The sequence below is a fragment of the Pistacia vera genome, unplaced genomic scaffold (assembly GCF_008641045.1).
Source record: "Pistacia vera cultivar Batoury unplaced genomic scaffold, PisVer_v2 Contig918, whole genome shotgun sequence".
In the NCBI taxonomy this organism is placed as follows: domain Eukaryota; kingdom Viridiplantae; phylum Streptophyta; class Magnoliopsida; order Sapindales; family Anacardiaceae; genus Pistacia; species Pistacia vera.
Genome location: NW_022196799.1, coordinates 320,697 through 340,152, shown reverse-complemented (window position 1 = coordinate 340,152; position 19,456 = coordinate 320,697). Strand labels below are relative to the sequence as shown.

Sequence of the window (19,456 nt, the reverse complement as noted above, 5' to 3'; positions counted from 1 at the left end):
GCCCGGTCCCAAATGCCCAGCTCTAGGTTCAATACACACAAAGTTGCTTCTTTGTTTTTGCTCTTAAACTTTCACCACCATATAAGTGGATACATATCTTGTGTATTAAGTTTAAATAATTGAAAGTTTAAAAAAAAAAAAAAAAAAAAGGGCATTATGAGAAAGTTATGCATGTTTGGATTTCCTATCGTGAAATCAATATCTTTGAGACGTGATAACTTGCTATCGTGAAATCAACATCTTTGAATTTGTATTCATGAAATTGATATTTATGAACCGTGATAATTGATTTTCTATTCTGGTTAGATCACAACTGAGTCGTAGAGTTGTGCTTTTGTTATATGCACAGTTGCTGATTTGGAGATGTGCCAATCTGGTTTGGTTTGATAAGTTTTGCTTCTATTGGTTTTCTTTCTTTTGCTTATCTTCATGCCGTTTTTATATTATTTAATCAAATGGATTGGTCCTTAGTTTTGGCAATCTTTGTTGGTCTAGAGTGTATGACAATTGACAAGTCTTGAAATGTTGCCTTTTCAACTCATTGATTATCTTTTTTAAAATTTCAGATGGATTATATAAATTGGATATTTTCGATAGTTTTGTATATTTTCAATTTCTAAAGTCTTTCTTATATATTTTCAATAGTTTTGTATTTGGCTTTAATTATTATTTTTGAATATTTTCAATGGTTTTGTAAGTTGTAATGTGATCTTGCTAAAGAATCAACCCAAAATAGTGATACCAATGGACCATAAGAAGGCCCAAACAAGAAGCCCGAATTAATCAGAAAAAAATAATGAAATAAATGGGTCATAGAAGGCCCAATCAACAAGGCCCCAATTAATCAGAAAAAATAATGAAATAAAGGGGCCACAACACGGCCCACAATAAAAATTTAAAACAAGATATAAATTTGCAAATCAAATGTTAGCAGATCAAAGGATGAAAATAGTAATACTATGAGATTAGAATATTATGGGTCTGTTTGGTTTATTATTATGATACTTTTTAGAATAATATTTTGAAAAAGGTAAAATTGGGTGGGTATTACGATGTAGGATTTGAAAATTAACAAAAATACCCCCCTATGTTTGTTTATTTCTAAACACCCTCATAATAAAATATTAAAAATTAACAAAAACACCCTGCCCACCCATTAAATACCAACAGCCTACCACCACCACCGGAGGGTGGCCAAAGTCATTGTATCGGCGCATGATCGGTTGGATTGAGCTAGTCGTAAGCCGATATGGCCTTTTTCGGCCAAATCCACCATGGATCTAGTTGGAAAAGGTTAGATCTACGGCTAGATCTGGCCATTGACAGCCAAATCTAACCGAATTTGGTTGTCAACGACGACTAAAGATATTTCCGGCCAGATCGGCGCACTACTGGTCAGATCCAGCTGGTAGTGTGCTATTATACCAGATTCCAGCCAGCTTTCGACTGTGGTGGCCATAATCTGGCAAATGTGGGTTGCTGGGTGTTTTTGTCAATTTCTAAAATATATTTTTTGGGAGGTGTTTAGTTGAATTAACAAATCTAAGGGGTTTAAAAAAATTGAATACAAATCTATGGGGTTTAAAAAGAGTTGAATAATATAGAATAATATTTTGAGAATGAAGAAATAAATGTGTATTTTGGATAAAATAGGGAATAGAGTAATGAAAAATTGCGAACCAAACGGAGGGGTGTGTTTGTTTTATTATTTTGAGTAATATTTTTGAAAATGTTGAGTTAAGTTATTATTACAAGGTAGAATTTGAATTTAAAAATGTGTTTGGTAAAATTCTTTTAATCCCCTATATTTTTTAATTTAGATAAACACCCCTGTAATAAAAATTTTAAAATTAACAAAAACACCTCTACCCACCCATTAAATGTCGGCGGCGGTGGCCAACTCTACTGGGAATATGTGAGTAGGTAAAAGTGCTTTTCTCGATTTATAAACTTTTATTGTTGGGGGTGTTTAGTTAAATTAATAAATCTAGGGAGTTAAAAAAATCCAAATATTTTGAATTGAATTGAATTCAATCGGATTTTGAGAATAGTGAGATAAACATTAATTTTGAATAGGATATAATATGAATACGGAAACAAACACAGCTATATTTGTAATATAATTCAACTATGATATATTAAAAAAAGATCCTAATCAAATGGGTAATGTAATGAAATCTTTTACAAGCTGGACAAAAATATGTGGAATTCAATTCCAGGGAGGATTATGAATGAAATAGAGATAATAGTGAGAACAAAATAACAATAAACAAAGAGAAAATAACACGCGCAATTTATCGTGATTCACACAATATGGGCTATGTCTAGCTGAGTTAATATTATAGTAATACTTTCTCACCTCTCTCGTTTACAATGAATAAATTGTCTTATGGTTGCTATCGCACTCATAACAAGAGAAAAATATGTTTATATATTAGGTTTAAAGTGACAAAACCTAGTTTTACAAGAATTCTTATTCTTAAGCCCAAACCCAATAAGAAATTAATGAGTTAAAGAAATTCTACAACGGTTATTCATGGAAAAGGCTCAAACCACCTACGGGCTCAAGGGCATTGCCCCCATGACACCCGCCCGCTCACCAAGAAGCAGTTCCCCCGCCCACTGATGAGTCAACGGGACCCCCGAATATGTCTGCATAACCCATTAATACTGAAGTAGTCAACAACTTCAACAGAGTACACCATTTACTTAATTGTCTGATTTTAATATACAGCTCTTATGTCCTTCTCAAGAATCTCAACCAAGAATGATTAGTCTTCCAACAAGGAGCCGGTTGGGGACTCACTGCTGGAGCCGTTTTTGGGTTAATTATTGGGTGCACATGTGGGATACTGTAGCCTCTTCGTCGATTGAAGTTTCTGCAGCATTCAAGATGTAAACAAAATAAATTATTTATTACAAATGGTTAGTTAATGACTTCCCTTTCCATACACGTAAGACTAAATATGATTGAAATTGTCAACTTCTTCCCTATAAAAAAAAGGGTAATACTATGTGTACTAATAGATTTTACTAGTTAGTATACTAACTTAAAATATAGTATAGATACTATATATGATTTTAACAAAGATTAGTAAACTATATATGATTTTAACAAAGATTAGTAAATTGGTTATTAATATCCGTTAGTACGCAAAGTATTATTCTAAAAATGGGTCAATATCTAAAATCTATAAACTAAGTGCCATACTTCCACCACTGTCTTATAAATTATCATCAAGTGGCGCAACTGGAAGCGCCAAAAGTAAATGCTTACTTACTTGAATATCAAGGTCCTTTCTCTCTCTCTCTCTCTCTCACTCTCTCTCTCTAGTCAACAAGATTTAGCTCAACGGATGCACTTAGCAACCTCTTCATAGAAATAACCAGACACATCAAATAAGAGTTATGGTTAAGTTGATTATAGATCTTGTATTGTTGGTTTTCATGTCCTGGTTTGCCTATCCTCAGCAAACCTGCAACCGATTAGACCAACAGTCTCTCTTGTCTCTCAACTTCACCTTACCATCCCCTCCGTTGAATTGGTCTTCTTCCATTAAATGCTGCCTCTGGGAAGGGATCAAATGTAACGCCGATGGTTATGTCACTCATCTGTTTTTACTCTGCAGAGGCCTTAGTGGTAGCATTTCCCCTTCTATAGGGAACCTTACACATCTCTATCATATCAACCTTTCCCACAATCGCCTCTCCGGTCCTCTTCCAAACAGTTACTTTCCATCGTTAACTCGACTTGAAACTCTTGATTTGAGCTATAACTATATTTCTGGTGAATTTCTATCATCACTGTCATCCAATTACATCAAGATTGTAGACTTATCCAGCAATATCTTCCATGGGATGATCCCATCATCCTTCTTCAGGCTAGCTAAACGTTTAAGGACTTTTAATATCAGTAACAATAGTTTCACTGGTGTTGTTCCATCCTCAACCTGGACCGGATCTGTGTGCTCTGTCAGCATCCTGGATTTCTCCTACAATGAATTCAGTGGCCCGGTTCCTCTTGGACTTGGAAATTGCTCCAAATTAAAGACTTTTCGAGCGGGTTTCAATAGCCTCTCAGGCTCACTTCCTGAAGATATTTTCTCTGTCACATCACTTGAAGAAATCTCATTACCTGTCAATTATCTCTCCGGTTCCATCAGCAATGGCATCGTCAACCTCTCAGGCCTTTCAATTCTTGAACTTTACTCAAACCAATTGATTGGCTTGATCCCCAGAGATATTGGTAAGCTTACCAACTTAAAAATTTTGCTCCTTTATGATAACTACCTATCTGGGTCTCTTCCCCCATCAATGAAGAATTGTATTAATCTCACCACGTTGAATTTACGGAATAACTCCTTTGAGGGAGAGCTTTCAGCATTTAACTTCTCAGCTCTTCTCCAGCTTTGCAAACTCGATCTCGGTAACAATCATTTTACAGGTAGCTTACAGTTGACTTTTAATTCATGCAAATTTCTGACTACAATTAGGCTTTCTAGTAACCATCTAGTGGGGCAAATTTCACCGGATATAGTTGCCCTGGAATCTCTCTCGTACCTCTCACTTTCTAGGAACTTTATAACAAATATCACAGGCGCCATCAGGATTTTAAAGGGTTGCCAGAACCTCAGAGTTCTCATCCTCTCTGTGAATTTCATTGAAGAAGCAGTCCCAGATGATAACCAAATAACATTCTCACACGGATTTCAAAATCTCCAGGTTCTGGCTTTAGGAGGCTGCCAATTGAGAGGTCAAGTTCCAACCTGGATAGGTAAACTCAGACGGCTACAGGTTTTAGACCTATCAGCGAATCAAATCACTGGTGAAATTCCAGGTTTGTTAGAGAATTTGACAAGTCTGTTCTACATGGACTTGTCACAAAACCTTATGTCAGGAAAAATTCCGAAGAAACTTGGCGAAATCCCAATGTTCACATCGAAAGAAGCTAACGATCAAGCTAACAAGATAAATTTAGAGCTTCCCATCTTTGTTATTCCAATGATCAATGCTCTCAATCTGCAGTATAACAAAATCTTGTACCTACCACCAGCCACATACCTGGCAAACAACAGCTTTAGTGACAGTATCCCCATTGAGATTGGTCAGTTGAAGTTTCTTCACGTGCTTGACCTCAGCCATAACAAATTGTCTGGTGAAATTCCGAACCAATTGTCTCAACTCACCAACTTGGAGCAATTGGATCTCTCTGCAAATCAGTTATCTGGAAAAATCCCTGCTTCATTCAGTAGTCTCAATTTCTTGTCTTCATTCAACGTTGCAGATAACAATCTTCAAGGAACAATACCTGCAGGAGGTCAGTTTCGTACTTTTCCTAGCACCAGCTTCGAAGGCAATCCAGGATTGTGTGGTTATATTTTAGAGAACTGTTCTATTCAACCGAAAATGAATAGTCCTCCTGAACCAAGGGAATCCTCAAACAATGAGCTCGGTTATGGACTAATTGCTGGAGGAGTTTTCGGATTCATAATTGGTTTTACAATTGGGATATTATACCCCCTTCATAGATTGAAGTTTCTGCAGTATTTTAAGGAATGGCGAATGACAGGGAGAGGAAGGAACGATGTAGAACCAACTTGGGATGACATGATTGCTTTGACCTGAAGCCAACGCATTGGAGATCATGCTTGCTTAGGAGCCAGTCTTTTAACATTTGATATTCTCTAACAGCTAAATTGTCACAAAATTTGTTAATCAGCTTGGAATATATATGTTTTGTATCTCCACCTAACTTATCAATTTTCAGTCTTAAGCAGCCCACAAAACTGTTAGTGTTTATGATGAATAAACGTTTTCTCCTCTTTTACACAAGTTCTCCTCAATGCAATTTCATTGTTTAATTTCTATTTGTTTCAACACTCCTCCGATTTCTAACAAAAACAAACTGTTAAATGCCGAAGAAAACAAATTATTTGATTTGTTCTTAGGCAAGTGTTCTTTCCAATATATCTTTTATTTTGACACATTGACACTTTTGATTCCAAACACACTTATAGCCAAGTGATTTTGAATGTCAGTTTGAAGAACTAGTCAGAATTTTCCATTTCGCTAATAAAAGTACAAAACAATAACACTAAGAACTTTCCCACAAATAATTAATAAACCCTTGAATGATGCTTGAGTCTTATTAAGACCTCCTATTGATTATATATAGGAAATTTTTTCTTATATGTTTGAGGATTGAAAATACAATTCTTCAAACTCTTAAGATTCAAAAAAAAATACCATTTGTTTGTAAGCCTCTCGCAGTATTACAAATTTTTTTGAATCTTAAGAGTTTGAAGAATTGTATTTTCAATCCTCAAACATATAAGAAAAAATTTCCTATATATAATCAATAGGAGGTCTTAATAAGACTCAAGCATCATTCAAGGGTTTATTAATTATTTGTGGGAAAGTTCTTAGTGTTATTGTTTTGTACTTTTATTAGCGAAATGGAAAATTCTGACACTCAAAATCACTTGGCTATAAGTGTGTTTGGAACCAAAAGTGTCAATGTTTCAAAATAAAAGATATATTGGAAAGAACACTTGCCTAAGAACAAATCAAATAATTTGTTTTCTTCGGCATTTAACAGTTTGTTTTTGTTAGAAATCGGAGGGGTGTTGAAACAAATAGAAATTAAACAATAAAATTACATTCCAATCATTCTGATAACTTGTGATATTGGACTTAGGCCATGGAGGATCCATCATGTAGAAGCCAGTGTATACATTAATACCAACAAGATCTATGGAGCCTTTCACCATTTGAACTTCTGCTTCCGTAAACTTGGGAAGCCTATCTCCAACAATATCTTGCATTATTCTTGGATACTCACCATATGTAATAGGATGTAAAAACCTACAAATTAAGACTCAATTTCAGCCTATCAACTTGTGAAATTTTTTGTAAACATTGTTTCAATCGCATTAATATTTTAATAAATGAACATTTACCATCCAAGGCTGAATTGCATTCCTCTTTCAGCTGCATATCTGTCCTTTTTTGATCTAGTCAGAGGTTCATACCAAACAAAATCCAAAAGAATTCCAGTCCTTCCTCCTTGCTCTTTCTGAGATAATATAAACACACATTTCTCCGTTAAAGATACCATTTACTAATTGCTGTGAAATTAAGAAGATAAACATCTTGATATTTTTCGCGATATCTTTCAACTGCTGCGGCATGAGCTAAAATCAAATGATGTGCAGCAATGTAGGGTTCAGTTCCAGAGTCTCCCGCGGTACAATTTCCGGCTTCTTTAGAACACCTTGAAAGAGGATTTATGCCATTATCAAAACCAAGAGCTGCAATAACTCTTGGTTCATTAAATGTGAACCAGTTCTTAACTCTATCCCCATACGTTTTGAAGCAAAAGTCTGCATAATCCGCGTAATCCTTCCTGAAAGATTTGGTTTAGTTCAATTACTTAAGATATTATAATATGAAAAAAAAAAAAAAAAAAATCATCCAAATACTCATACAAAAAATACTTACACAAAATCACAACTGAGAAGGCCATTATACTTTTCTTGAAGAGCTAATGGCAAATCATAATGATATAGATTTGCATATGGAGTAATCCCTATAATAAACTCAAACATTAGATTAATTTTTCTAGTCCAATTATTTAAATTTATTTGAAAGAATTTATTGGCAACCTCTTTACCTTTTTGAACCATGTAGTCAATCAATCTATTGTAGTAATCAACTCCTAGCTGATTTACTTCCCCAGTTCCCTCTTCAAGGATTCAGAAATTCCAAAAATCAATTGAGTTTTTCAGATAATTTTGAAAAACGGTATGCATCAAAATTAAGCTTTACCATCAGATCAATATCTTCCTGAAACACAATATAATGTCTCATTAATTCAAAATTTAATCATTCATCTTTATATTGACTGAATAGATAAATATATATATATATTATTAAAAAATTCTCAGATATAAAATGTGAATATTAATAATACTAAAAGAAATAATTTCACAGCTTTCGATACCAACAATCTCTTAACCGAGTAAATTCTCATTTGGGAGGCTGTACACATGTTTTTAGGGTCATTTGAAGGGGTTATAAATAGAACATTGGGTTTTTAAAAAATAGAGAAAAACATAGATACAAAGAGATTCATTCAGAAATACTTGTTGTTGTAAGTTTAAGACGTTTGGCTAGATTTTTTCAATTCAGTTAGAGGGGATTTCAATTCCTAACACATATTAATGGTATAATTGATAAAGTAATGCAATTTCTTACCTTTCTATGAATTTGATTTATATTATTCTGTTTTAATGGAATATGATATTTGGTTTGTTTAATTTACTCAAGCCTAGTAGATTGATTAAATTGATATCGATTACTAGAATTAGGGATTGTATTACGTAATCGATCTATTCCTAATCACCCAGTAGCGATTAGTAGTAAAAGATGTGGATAAACTTTCCATCTTATTACTTGAATAACAAAATCTAAGTTAGATAATCTGAGGTTGTGAGATTGTTGCTTAGATTAATCTATTTCATTGGAACTTAAAGTAATCATTACATTAAATCTGGAGAGCTTGTTCTAGGTTGTCTAATGGTTAGAAACTGTTGAAGAGCATGTTTCATTAGTCAGTATTAAGGAGAATTTCGGGTAGTGGAGTTTGTTACTGCCTAGGGTTGAATCTTCCATAAAAAGGTAGGATTGCGTTGCAATTGAGAATATACATTGATTGTGAGAATGAGATTGAATCCATGGTATGTCTCTGATAGTGATATTAAAATCATGAGTGAACTTAAGCTCTAAAGCGATAGAAAGGGTTTTATCTGACTTGGGATTTACTTTTCACAATAGAAAGGTAAATAAATAAATAAAAAAGTATGAGAAATAGTGAATAAGTGGGCGTAAAGCTAACTAAATATCAGTTTCAACATCCCTTGCTCTTAGCATGGAATTTTTAACTTCATACTATGGTTTTACATCCTATTTTAAAGAGAATTTTGATCATTTTAAACTTTATTTTCAATTTAGAGCTAGTCAATGACCAATCCCAAGCAGGCTCGGGCTTGGGCCCAGTCGCTCATGGGCCTGGGACCGATCCAGGCCCATGAGCAATTTTAGGACTTGGACCGGTCCCTAGTACTGGTCCTATAGGCCTAGAAAATTTCTTTTTCCCTAATCTTTTTTTATATTTTAGGGGCGAAACAAAATTTTGTATAGGGTTTTTAGTATTTTTCAGAGGTAAAATTTATAAATTTTTCAGGGCCTAGAAATTTTTTTTTGGTTAAATTTTGTAAAATTTCTCTTTAATCCTTATCATTTATGTTTATTTTAAAATTTATAATGGGTTTTATGTAATTATACAAGAGACTAAAACGAAAATATTTAAAAAAATTTGGGCTCAGGCTTGGCGGAGGGCCCAATGGAGGGATCGGGCTCTCCTCCTTAGGCCTGGTCTTGTTTTGGGACCAGATCTCCTAGGATCGGGTTTTTGGGCTAGGTTTTTGGACCCCGTCCCAAATACCCACATCTAATTTTCATTAATCTGACTTTGTGTGCTCTCTTAAAGTGACATCATGCTAAAGTTTTGTTTTGTTTTCAAGCTGGTGCAACTTTACAAAGGCAGAGGTTAATGGGTCAACCCTAGATCAAGTGGCTTGATAAACAATCAACTACATATAAACAAAGAAAACAGATAAAAGTAAATGAGACACAACGATTTACGTGGTTCACCCCTTTGGGCTACATCCACGGTAATAGTATGACAAAGATTTTTCACTATAAATCAAAATAGTACAATGATACAATCTTTCTAATAAAGTTATTAGAAAATCAGTCTCTAACAAAGATAAGTATATAATAATGTGAAAAAAAAAAAAAAAAAAAAACGGTTGACTCGTATAAGTAGCAAAAGTTGGAGAGATTATTGTTTCAACTGAGAGATGAAATGAAACAAAGAAAATGATAGTAAGATATACCTCATTCCATTTTCAGCATAGTCCACAAGGGATGATTAATTTGCTTAAGTGACACAAGATTCCTGGAATGACCTTAGATCTCAATATGAGAAAACCTTGCAATGTTATTATATGAAGACAAATAAGGTAGTGGTTAGGAATCTTTACCACGAAAAAATTTCTGATTTTAGAAGGGATGTTGCAGTGTTCTGTTAATCACTTTAATTGAGTAGAGACTGCAATGTTCCAAATCCTATAGCACAAACAAAAGACCAATATGTTAATATGCTGCAATATAGTATATGAAGTTCAAATAATGAAAAATGGAGAGATAAAGTTTATTTAATTTTGATTATGAAAATACCAATTAATATTGATTATAGTAGAGATGTCGAAATTATGTCCTTCACTTAAATTGAGACCTTGCAATGTTTCAAAATCCTATGACAGAAATATGAGACTAATGCAGAACTAAATCAAATGGTCCATTGTCAAAGTATGAAAAATGGTGTGAAGATGTGATTTCATTCCATCTACAACCTGATTCAATATTCTGCTTTTATCCATAGATTCCTGCAACCTTCTGTCAAAAGGCAGCCAGTTGTTAGAAGAGACAGAATTGAAAATGAATGATTATATACATATAAAAAAATTTGTTCTATACTAACAATTATATATTTGTAATCTACAACCTGAAAAAGACAAGTTCTTGAAACAGGACATTGCTACATGCCCTTAAGCATCTAGTGTATTATCTTCGTGCCAGTTGGTGGAAGAGTCAGGGTTCAATCAACAGCAAGACGTCACTAAGTTCTGCATCTAGAAAAAGATATTGAATTAATTAGATCATGTATGCGAGCTCCTTTTCTTCATTAACAATATTATGCTTTGAACCTGAGAAAAAGTAAAGCTCCAGAATCAGTTCAGTTCTTTCAAGCCGATGAACATCTAGCACAGTATCTGATGAAGATGTGGCATAACTGTAATATCCTCTTCTCCCTGGCCTCTATAATCTTATACATACTAGATTATATAAGATTCCTTGTGGCCACATTACGTAGTCCAGTTCACATCCAACAGCATTAGACAACAATTGCAAGGAAAAAACCATTGCGAGTTGATGGAGCCTTTCAGTATTCACAATGCAATGGTGTTTGATATCCAACATTTGTATCAGAGGAAGTCTTTAGTGTATGTTTGTTTAGTTGCTTTGAAAAGAAAAAAAAATAATAATAAAACTTTAGCATGAGATAACTTAAAATGAACAACACAGAGTCACATTAACAAAAATGAAGTAAAAATGATCAAAATTCTCTTGAAAATAGGATGTAAGACCAGATCAAAGTTAAAAATTCCATACTAAGTGCTTAAAAATTCCACTTTCTAGCATTAGACAACAATTGCAAGAAAAAAACCATGGCGAGTTGATGGAGCCTTTTTGTTGTTAAAAATGATTTTTGAATAACATTATGACTTTTTGTTGCAAAATTATTTGTGCCTTACCCATGTTGTCACGTATTTACTGCTTTAATTATTTATTCAAGAAGTTATAAAAATATTGCCTATTCACAAGCATTGACACTAAATAATCTTCATAAAAATTGAAGCTACCAGGTAAGGAGAGAAGAAATTACTTGTGGATTGATCAGGATTGTAGTATTTTGAGAATTTAAAGGTTGTCCCTTTTTAATATGCAGAACCAAAGTTGAAGTTTAGACATGAGATGTCGGTCAAAACTGGACGATATGTCAATTCACTGAAGTTCTTTTAGGAACAGAACGACCACCCACTTCTGGTTCTAGTAGAGATGTTGTTGCTATGTTCTTCACTTTAACAGAGACCCTGTATTGGTTCAAATCCTATTATTCTGAGTAGACAAAATGAATTTGTTACGTTTATAGAAAAACATAAAATATCCATGCAAACCGACTCTCAAATTACAAGCTTTATATTAAGTGTATAATTAGATTCATTAAGATAACTAAAGAGCACAAATAATTAGGGTATTAAATATTAAAAGATGTAATCATAAAGAATGTAATAAAACAAATAATTAAAAGTGAAAAGAGAGGAAATTACCTATGGTTTGGAAGAAAATCAGTGTTGAAGTTGATGATTTTAGAGAACTTGATCAGTATTAGGCAAAGATGATAATAAGCTCGGACATCCATAAATTTCCTTCTTCAACGTTGTCATCTGATTGAGATGGTTTGGTAGAGACTTCAATTTGGGGCAAGAATAAAGTTTCAAGGTCTGAAGAGATGGCATGACTCTAATATCTTCATCTCCTCTCTTTGTAATCTCATAATTCCACTCTTCCAATTCTATCATATCCTCAAAGTCAAGATATTTTAATTTGGGAAACGCAATAATTGATGTAGATGATGATGTGACATCACTCTCTATTCCCAAAAACTCATTATCTACTCTTTTCACACTCTTCAATTTCCAAATTTGAAGAATTTCAAGGGATGACAACTTACCCAAAGGAGGCAGATGCTTGCAGTTTATACAATTCCAAAGAAATAACTTTTTGAAATTGGTGAATGACATCATCCAATTAGGGAAAATAGTGTTGCCACTATAATTTCGTAGCCTTAATATCTCTAAATTTGGATGTGGTTGCAACTCTTCAAGAAGTTCTTGATTTTGCTCATCATTCATCCTCCCCTCAAAGCCTACATACAAATCACGCAAGTTTTTCTTATTATTTAATTCTATTCCCCTAACCTCATCCACCTCTCGCAAATTTCCAAACCCTTTTATACCTAATTTTCGAAGGTGATTGAAGGCTTTTAGACATTCAACAGAACATGCTTTGCTACCATAACTACCCTCACTTATAACAAAATATTCTAACGTTCGTAGACTAGTTAGTCGCTCCAAACTTCTTGGCATGTAAATTGTATTAGTCCACCAACTAGAAAAATGTCGCAAGTTGATTAGCTTTCCAATCCCTTGAGGTAGCTTTTCGATATTATAATAACCTATGAGTAAGGTTTGTAGATTATATAACCCACACAATGTCTCAGGAAATTCATTTAATCTTCTATTCTCAGACAAATTAAGGCATCTCAAGTGTATTAATTTTTTGATTTCTACTTGAATTTCATTAATTGAGCATCCTTTCAAACATAATGACCTTAGACATGTCATCTGATCAACTAATTTGGACAAAAATATCTTATGGTAATCAATGGAATTAACATCAACTACAAGGCTACGTAGAAAAGTATTTCCAGTATAAATAGAGCTAGGAAATGAGACCTCTCTTTCAATCCCACCATAAAGCCATCTAAAACTTGAGGCTTTTCCATGAATCATTATCATTGAATGTCTAACTTTATGATAAGAAGATTCTAATTTAATTTCTCTCATATCATCAACCTCTATTGTATAACATTCATTTTGGGTAAGAAATTTAGCAAAATCATGCACTATATCATGCATCTTGCAAGAAAATATATCAATATCATTATCATATTGTTTAAAATCTTGAAAGAAAGAACGCATTGCTAATGTCTCAAAATACTCTTCACCAATTAACTCCATGTCCTTATTTGGTTTTGACTTTACATAACCTTGAGCCATCCATAACCTAATCAATTTTTCTTTCTCTATCTCGTAATCCTTTGGAAAAATGGCACAATATGAGAAACATTTTTTCAAAGTAGGGGATAAATCATAATAACTTAATAGTAGAGGTCGAAAAACCTCTTGTTCTACCTCTTCTAATTCCCAAATTTCACTCTCTAAGATATTTTTCCACTCGACAAATTTTCTTTTAAAACACAAAAGACTCGCTAAAGTCTTTACTGCAAGTGGCAAACCCTTACACTTTTTAACAATTTCCCTACCAATTTCTACCAATTCATTAGATTCTTCATTGCTTTTTCTTGAAAACGCAATTTTACTAAACAATGACCAACATTTTTCCTCAGATAATGTCCCTAGTGGTATTATTTTGGTGGTTCCTATAGCATTTGCAGTGCTCTCCTTACGTGTGGTCACCAAAATTCTACTTTCTAGAGATCCACACTTAAGAGAGTGCTTTAATTGATCCCAGTGTTTGGGATTTTCAGTCCATATGTCATCTAGGACAAGAAGAAACTTCCTTCCATCAATATGTTGACGTATGTTTCGCACCACAGTTTCTAACTCATTTAAGCTTGGTGCATCATTGTTAAGAGATTCAAGGATTGCTTTGGCAACCCTAAGCTCATCAAAATGCTCGGAAACACACACCCATATTTTTTCTTCAAAATAGGTGTTCACTTGATCATCATTAAAAACTAATTGAGCAAGAGTAGTCTTACCAATTCCTCCCATCCCTACTATAGAGATAATGTGGAGGTCTTGTGTATGACTACTCTGAGTAAGCAAAAAATCTATTATTGTATTCTTATCATTGTCTCTTCCAAAAATCTCTGTTAAATCAATAACAGAGGTTGTCATTGGCCGTTCTAGTTCTTTACTACTCTCAGTGATTGATCTAAAGTGGAACCTCTCTTTCTCAGTAGAAATAATATCTAATTTTCTATCAAGATCTTTTATCTGGACAGCAATATCATGACGCAGAATCAATGGCCTACAACCGAGACAGTGAAGAATGAAGGAACGTACCTTTTTTAGAGGCTTAGAAGCATCTTCATCTTTCTTAATTCTTAAAATCTGAAGCTTCGTGTACCACTCATCCAACACATCGTCAATGTCATAAGACACGTCCTTAAGCTTGGCCAACCAAAATCTCACAGCATTCTCCTTCACTTGTCGGTTCTCAGCATCAATAAGCACATCTTGAATGGCCACGAAGTTGCTTTGAAGTTTCTCAACCTCTTGCTTAGCACCCGCAATCAGCCTCATTCCTTCTTCTGCCTGTTGGCAACCGATGGAAGCCAATTGTTCCAAGACAGTGGAAACAAGCGCTTCAGCCATATTGAATGATGGTAAGTGATTAAACAAAGATTGATCAGAAATCGAAATATTTGGTTTGCTTATGTTCTGACGATGCTGTAACATCCATTCAACTTTTATAGTGTATGCAAAAGACCAAGGAATAAATCCAAACCAAAGTTTTGCTTTGATACTAGTTAAAGTATCAAGTGTTATCCAAGCAATTCCTTCATTCTTTTCTTTGAGCATATTTTATTGTAAAATAGGAAGTCTCTTCAATCTACAAGCTATTATAATGATACAAGAATAGTTAAAATAATCCAATTGATTTTTTAATGATTAAACTTTCAACAAGCTACTCTTGAAGAAAGAAAGAATTTGATGCAAAGTGTAGAAGGTCATTTGAAGTAAAGAATTTGAATGATATTTGTTGGGAGAAGATGATCTTTACTCAAAGAATAAATCAGTTTCCTTTACACTTTTGGCTTTGCTATAACTTGAGACAGAAGTAACTTTTGAGAATAACGGATTATGTGAATCTTAAAAAGCAAAAACTCTACAAAATCTCATGTTTTTTCCTCCATTCCTGAGATTGAAAATATATGATTTTGATGGACGATTATATTTAAAGCTTGAAGTTTAGTTGAATAATAATTTTTTTTTTTTTACTTAAAATAATTCTTATAAATTCTCCTTATGGTTAAAATAGTTAAAATTTGTTGCCAAGATCTTAGTAAAATATACAATTTTGGTTTGAAACTTAGTGATTATATTATAATCATATAAGCATTAACATGACCTCTATCAAGTTTTACCATTGCTTGATGATGATTAATTCATTCATGCAATAGAGAAAAATAAATAAATAAAGATATATATATATATATATTTGCTTAACAAACAACATAATTCCATGTGAGAGGACTTTAGTACATTTACATGGCCTTTAGGCTTTAGAGTTATGGATCAGGCCCAAACACAAATATTGGGCCAATGGTGGTTGAGCATGGCCCAAAAGATACATAAAAAGAAACATCACTTCTTGTTCAATTAGCCTCCGTTTTCATCATAAAATTACATCTACTTTCTTGAATTTATTGTTGTGGCGAGTGGTTACAGGCTTACAGCCAATAATTTCTGAAATTTCTTGAACAAAAACAAAAATTTCATCTTTGTAGCTCAAAAAATTACCTGAAAAATGGTAATCTTATATACTTAATTCATGCTAATCCTAGGGACCCCAGTTATCTCGATCAAGTAATATTTGGATTGAGTATAAATGGCAAGGTCCCATATATTTCTTTGGTCGAGATCATGATAAGATATGTAGCCAATTAAATATCGGGGTTCGAGTTTGACATTCATTAGTTTAGGTTACAGCTAAACCTGTATGAACCGAACTCGATTTGGACTTATGACATTTCTAGCAAATTCAATTGAATTTATGCCTTTACTTTCCGAAAATTACGATACTTTTTTTGTATAAACTTCGAGTGGTTTTGAATATACATACTATATTAATTAATCTACAATTGAGGTATATACAATTATATATCTTTGTGTGTGTTTGTATCTGTCTCTTTGTGTGTGCATGTACATCAACTTAACAAGAAAGGAATTAGCGAAAATAAAACATAAACTAAACAAAGTTAAATTAAATAATATAACAATGACATTGTAAAATCTTTGTTGATTTGTAATAATTAATTTATAATTAAGTATGTATAGTATTATTTCAATAATATTGTTAGAATACACAAGCTTATAACGTGAAATACAAAATTTGTGACATGAAACGAAACATCATACTAAACGCCAACTTAAATATATCACAGTTCATGTTATAAATATATATGATTCGTGAGGCTTGTACTAACCAGAACCTTCTTTTATAAGTTTACCATTCTTGAAGGTGTTTAGAAAATTTAAGTCAATTAACCGAGTTTATGTTTTATTTTTAATATTTTAAGCATAAAAATTGAAAAGACAATTCAACCCTTCAAGCCCTAACAGATATTACACGTCGTCTGGAATTTGGTCCTTATTTGATGCATTTCAGAAACTGTAGGCTGCGTGACGAATTTTTCTCATTTTGAAATGGGCATTTAATAGTTAAAGAGTAGATTTTTAGGGGTATATAGTAATATATTAAAAATATTGGGAGTAAAATAACCCCTTTCTAACATGAAGATTTAAAAACCCCAAAGTTTTAAAACTTGAACAACAAGCCCCAACTAAGCCGAGCCGCCGACTCCCGCCAACTTTTATAAGCGGCACACTCTCAAAATGTATATATATGCTATGACTTACTGCAAAACCCTAAACCCTGTGCTAGAGACTGCAAAAGGAGAAGTGAACAACAGTGGGAAGACCCAGTTCATAAAACAAAGAATCGATCTTTTAGCCAAAACTTTGTCAGTTTTAATTTTTCTGCGTTTCAACCAGTGTTTGTTTCCCGGGAACATAACAGAAAATTTCCGGGAGAGTTTACAGTTTCTCCTACAAAGACCAGTGCTGAAAATTCTTTATGGGAATTCTTTGTTGGTCCAAAGGGTACGGTTTGTTCAGGGAAAAATCAAATTTAAACTAGAAAGTTCTTTTTTTTTTTTTTTTTTTTTTTTTTTTAAAATTTTCGCTGAAGTTTTCTCCTACGGAAATAAAAAGTTGTGTGTTTTTTTTTTTTGAAACTTCAAAACACGTTTTCTTGTTGGGTATTTATGAAATTTGAATTCCAGTTAATTCAGTTTCAGTACTTTTTAGCTCTTCTTTTTTATCTTTAAGTTCATGCTACTGATTATTTGTAATATTATTTGGTGATATGCAGGTTTTGCTTGATAAAAAGACTTGCATTTGAAGTTGTATATCATTTTTGTTAGCAATCCAAAGTTCAATATACACAATTTTGACTTATAGGTTTGTGAATACATATACTTTGAGTTTAAAATGGCAATTGATGGGAGTTTCAGTCTTGAATCCGCGCTCGAGAGGTTCCTTGCCCGGTGTCCCAAGCTTGGGTGTCTACCACGTTTTAGTTCACTTGCTAAAAAGGTATGCTTGACCATTCTTGGCTTAGTTATGGATAGGAAAGTGAAAATGAGGAGAAATTCGAGTTTATAATAACTTCCGGCTTTCACTCTGAGGAAATTTTAAACTCAAATTAACTAGGGAATTTTAAAAGAATTGGAAATATGGGGTTTTATATCATATCCTTTTGGTATTATTCATTCTATGGTGGCAATTAAAGTTTTTTTGAAGAGTGCCACAACTGTTGTGTTTTCTACTGAAATGTGATTTATTGGGTTGTGCAGGGACGTGACTTGACAGAAGAAGAAGTGGTAAATTCAGTGGCCGAGTTGTCTTTGCACCCGCATTATACAATACCTTTGATAGGGTGTTTCCGACCAATAGCACGGAAAATTATGGATAAAGCTGTGGCTTTGCTTCGTCTTGTACCTGATCTGAGGTTGAATTCAGATGACCAAATGGAAGATTCAGGGCATTTTGATGATGTGAATGTTGTTAATGTTATCCAGTTTCATGTTCAAAGTGGGAGGGGATTGAATCTTCACGAGCTTGCTTGCTTGGCCTTCTGTAGAGTGCTTGATTTGGCTCCTTTTTTATTTGGGTACACTTTTGTATATTCTTTGTTCCCTTCTATAAATAACACTTGTGCATACATTAATTTGTGGATGAGGAAAAATAGTTTAAAAGAAAGTAGGAATTGATGAATAGAATGTATACTTAATAGGTTTTGCTCATACTAGAAGCCACTCTTTCAATAAACAATTTATGGTTGCTTCTGATTGCTAATTACTTTAATGCAAGGATCAGTTTCTTATTAAAAAAACTAATTTAATTTAAAAGTTTCAGTATTGTTTTTATTTTGAAAACTTATACTCTAATCTGCCTTCATCTTATTTTTTGAGAAGGGCCAGCATCCTGCTGTAGTAATAGATAAAGAACAGGGTGAGAAGCTTATCAAGTGTGAGATATCTTGGTTGATAGGTTTTTCTAATTGTACAACAAAAATCATGCAATGCATCACACCAATCATATCTTTTCAGTGTCCCATTTTCTCTAACTAATTAAAGAATTCTAAACATTGTGAAATCGAGTTTTGTGCATCTATTAGTGAGCTCTTGAGTTGCCAATCAGGTGAAACAAACCCATTTTATAAAGCCAAGTACTGGTTGTTGTCTAAATGGTTGTTTTAGGAAATTTAAATTTAAATTGACATTTTCTTCGATCTTCCTTATGTGCTTGATTCATGCTTGGTTGTTTGGTGCAGGTCTGTATTAACATATTTTAAATTTGCTCCACCACCTTTTGAACGGTTTTTGATAAAAAGAACAGTCCACGAGTTGTCTGTAAAGGTATGTACAAGTATTCCTGGTAGGATTCTCTTGGATGAATTATTTGTGAAACTCTTGCTCACCTTCTTAGTACCCGCTATATCTGTATTGAATTAACCGTAATATGCATAATACAGCTTAGTCTGTGTATGAAATTGTTTATGTTACAAATTTTGCCTCACTTCGTTAATAATGTGTAAGATTTTTTGAAATATTTTGTATCATATATTGAAGGCATATTAAGATTATATATATAATCTTTTGCTAGGAAAC

The 19,456-nt window shown here is 33.3% G+C and overlaps 3 protein-coding genes across 3 annotated transcripts in view; 2 read left to right on the top strand and 1 right to left on the bottom strand.

Annotated features, from left to right (window-relative positions):
* The first annotated feature begins 3,408 nt into the window (after nt 1-3,408).
* On the top strand, nt 3,409-5,625 carry LOC116120019 (receptor-like protein 3). The gene has a single exon (XM_031405951.1). The coding sequence runs from the start codon at nt 3,409-3,411 to the stop codon at nt 5,623-5,625; it is 2,217 nt and encodes a 738-aa protein (XP_031261811.1).
* Nucleotides 5,626-6,051: 426 nt separating this feature from the next.
* On the bottom strand, nt 6,052-14,873 carry LOC116120018 (disease resistance protein RGA2-like). Its single transcript, XM_031405950.1, has 8 exons — nt 12,066-14,873; nt 7,788-7,845; nt 7,673-7,750; nt 7,501-7,588; nt 7,150-7,405; nt 6,960-7,075; nt 6,660-6,864; nt 6,052-6,069 (listed from the first exon to the last, which is right to left on the bottom strand). The coding sequence occupies exons 1-8, from the start codon at nt 14,871-14,873 to the stop codon at nt 6,052-6,054; spliced, it is 3,627 nt and encodes a 1,208-aa protein (XP_031261810.1).
* Nucleotides 14,874-17,745: 2,872 nt separating this feature from the next.
* Nucleotides 17,746-19,456, top strand: part of LOC116120050 (midasin) — a 32,393-nt gene continuing 30,682 nt past the window's right edge. The window contains 3 exon segments of the mRNA XM_031405997.1: nt 17,746-17,879; nt 18,140-18,456; nt 19,120-19,204. Of these exon segments, the coding sequence (XP_031261857.1) occupies nt 17,775-17,879; nt 18,140-18,456; nt 19,120-19,204 (507 nt within the window). The 5' untranslated portion in view covers nt 17,746-17,774.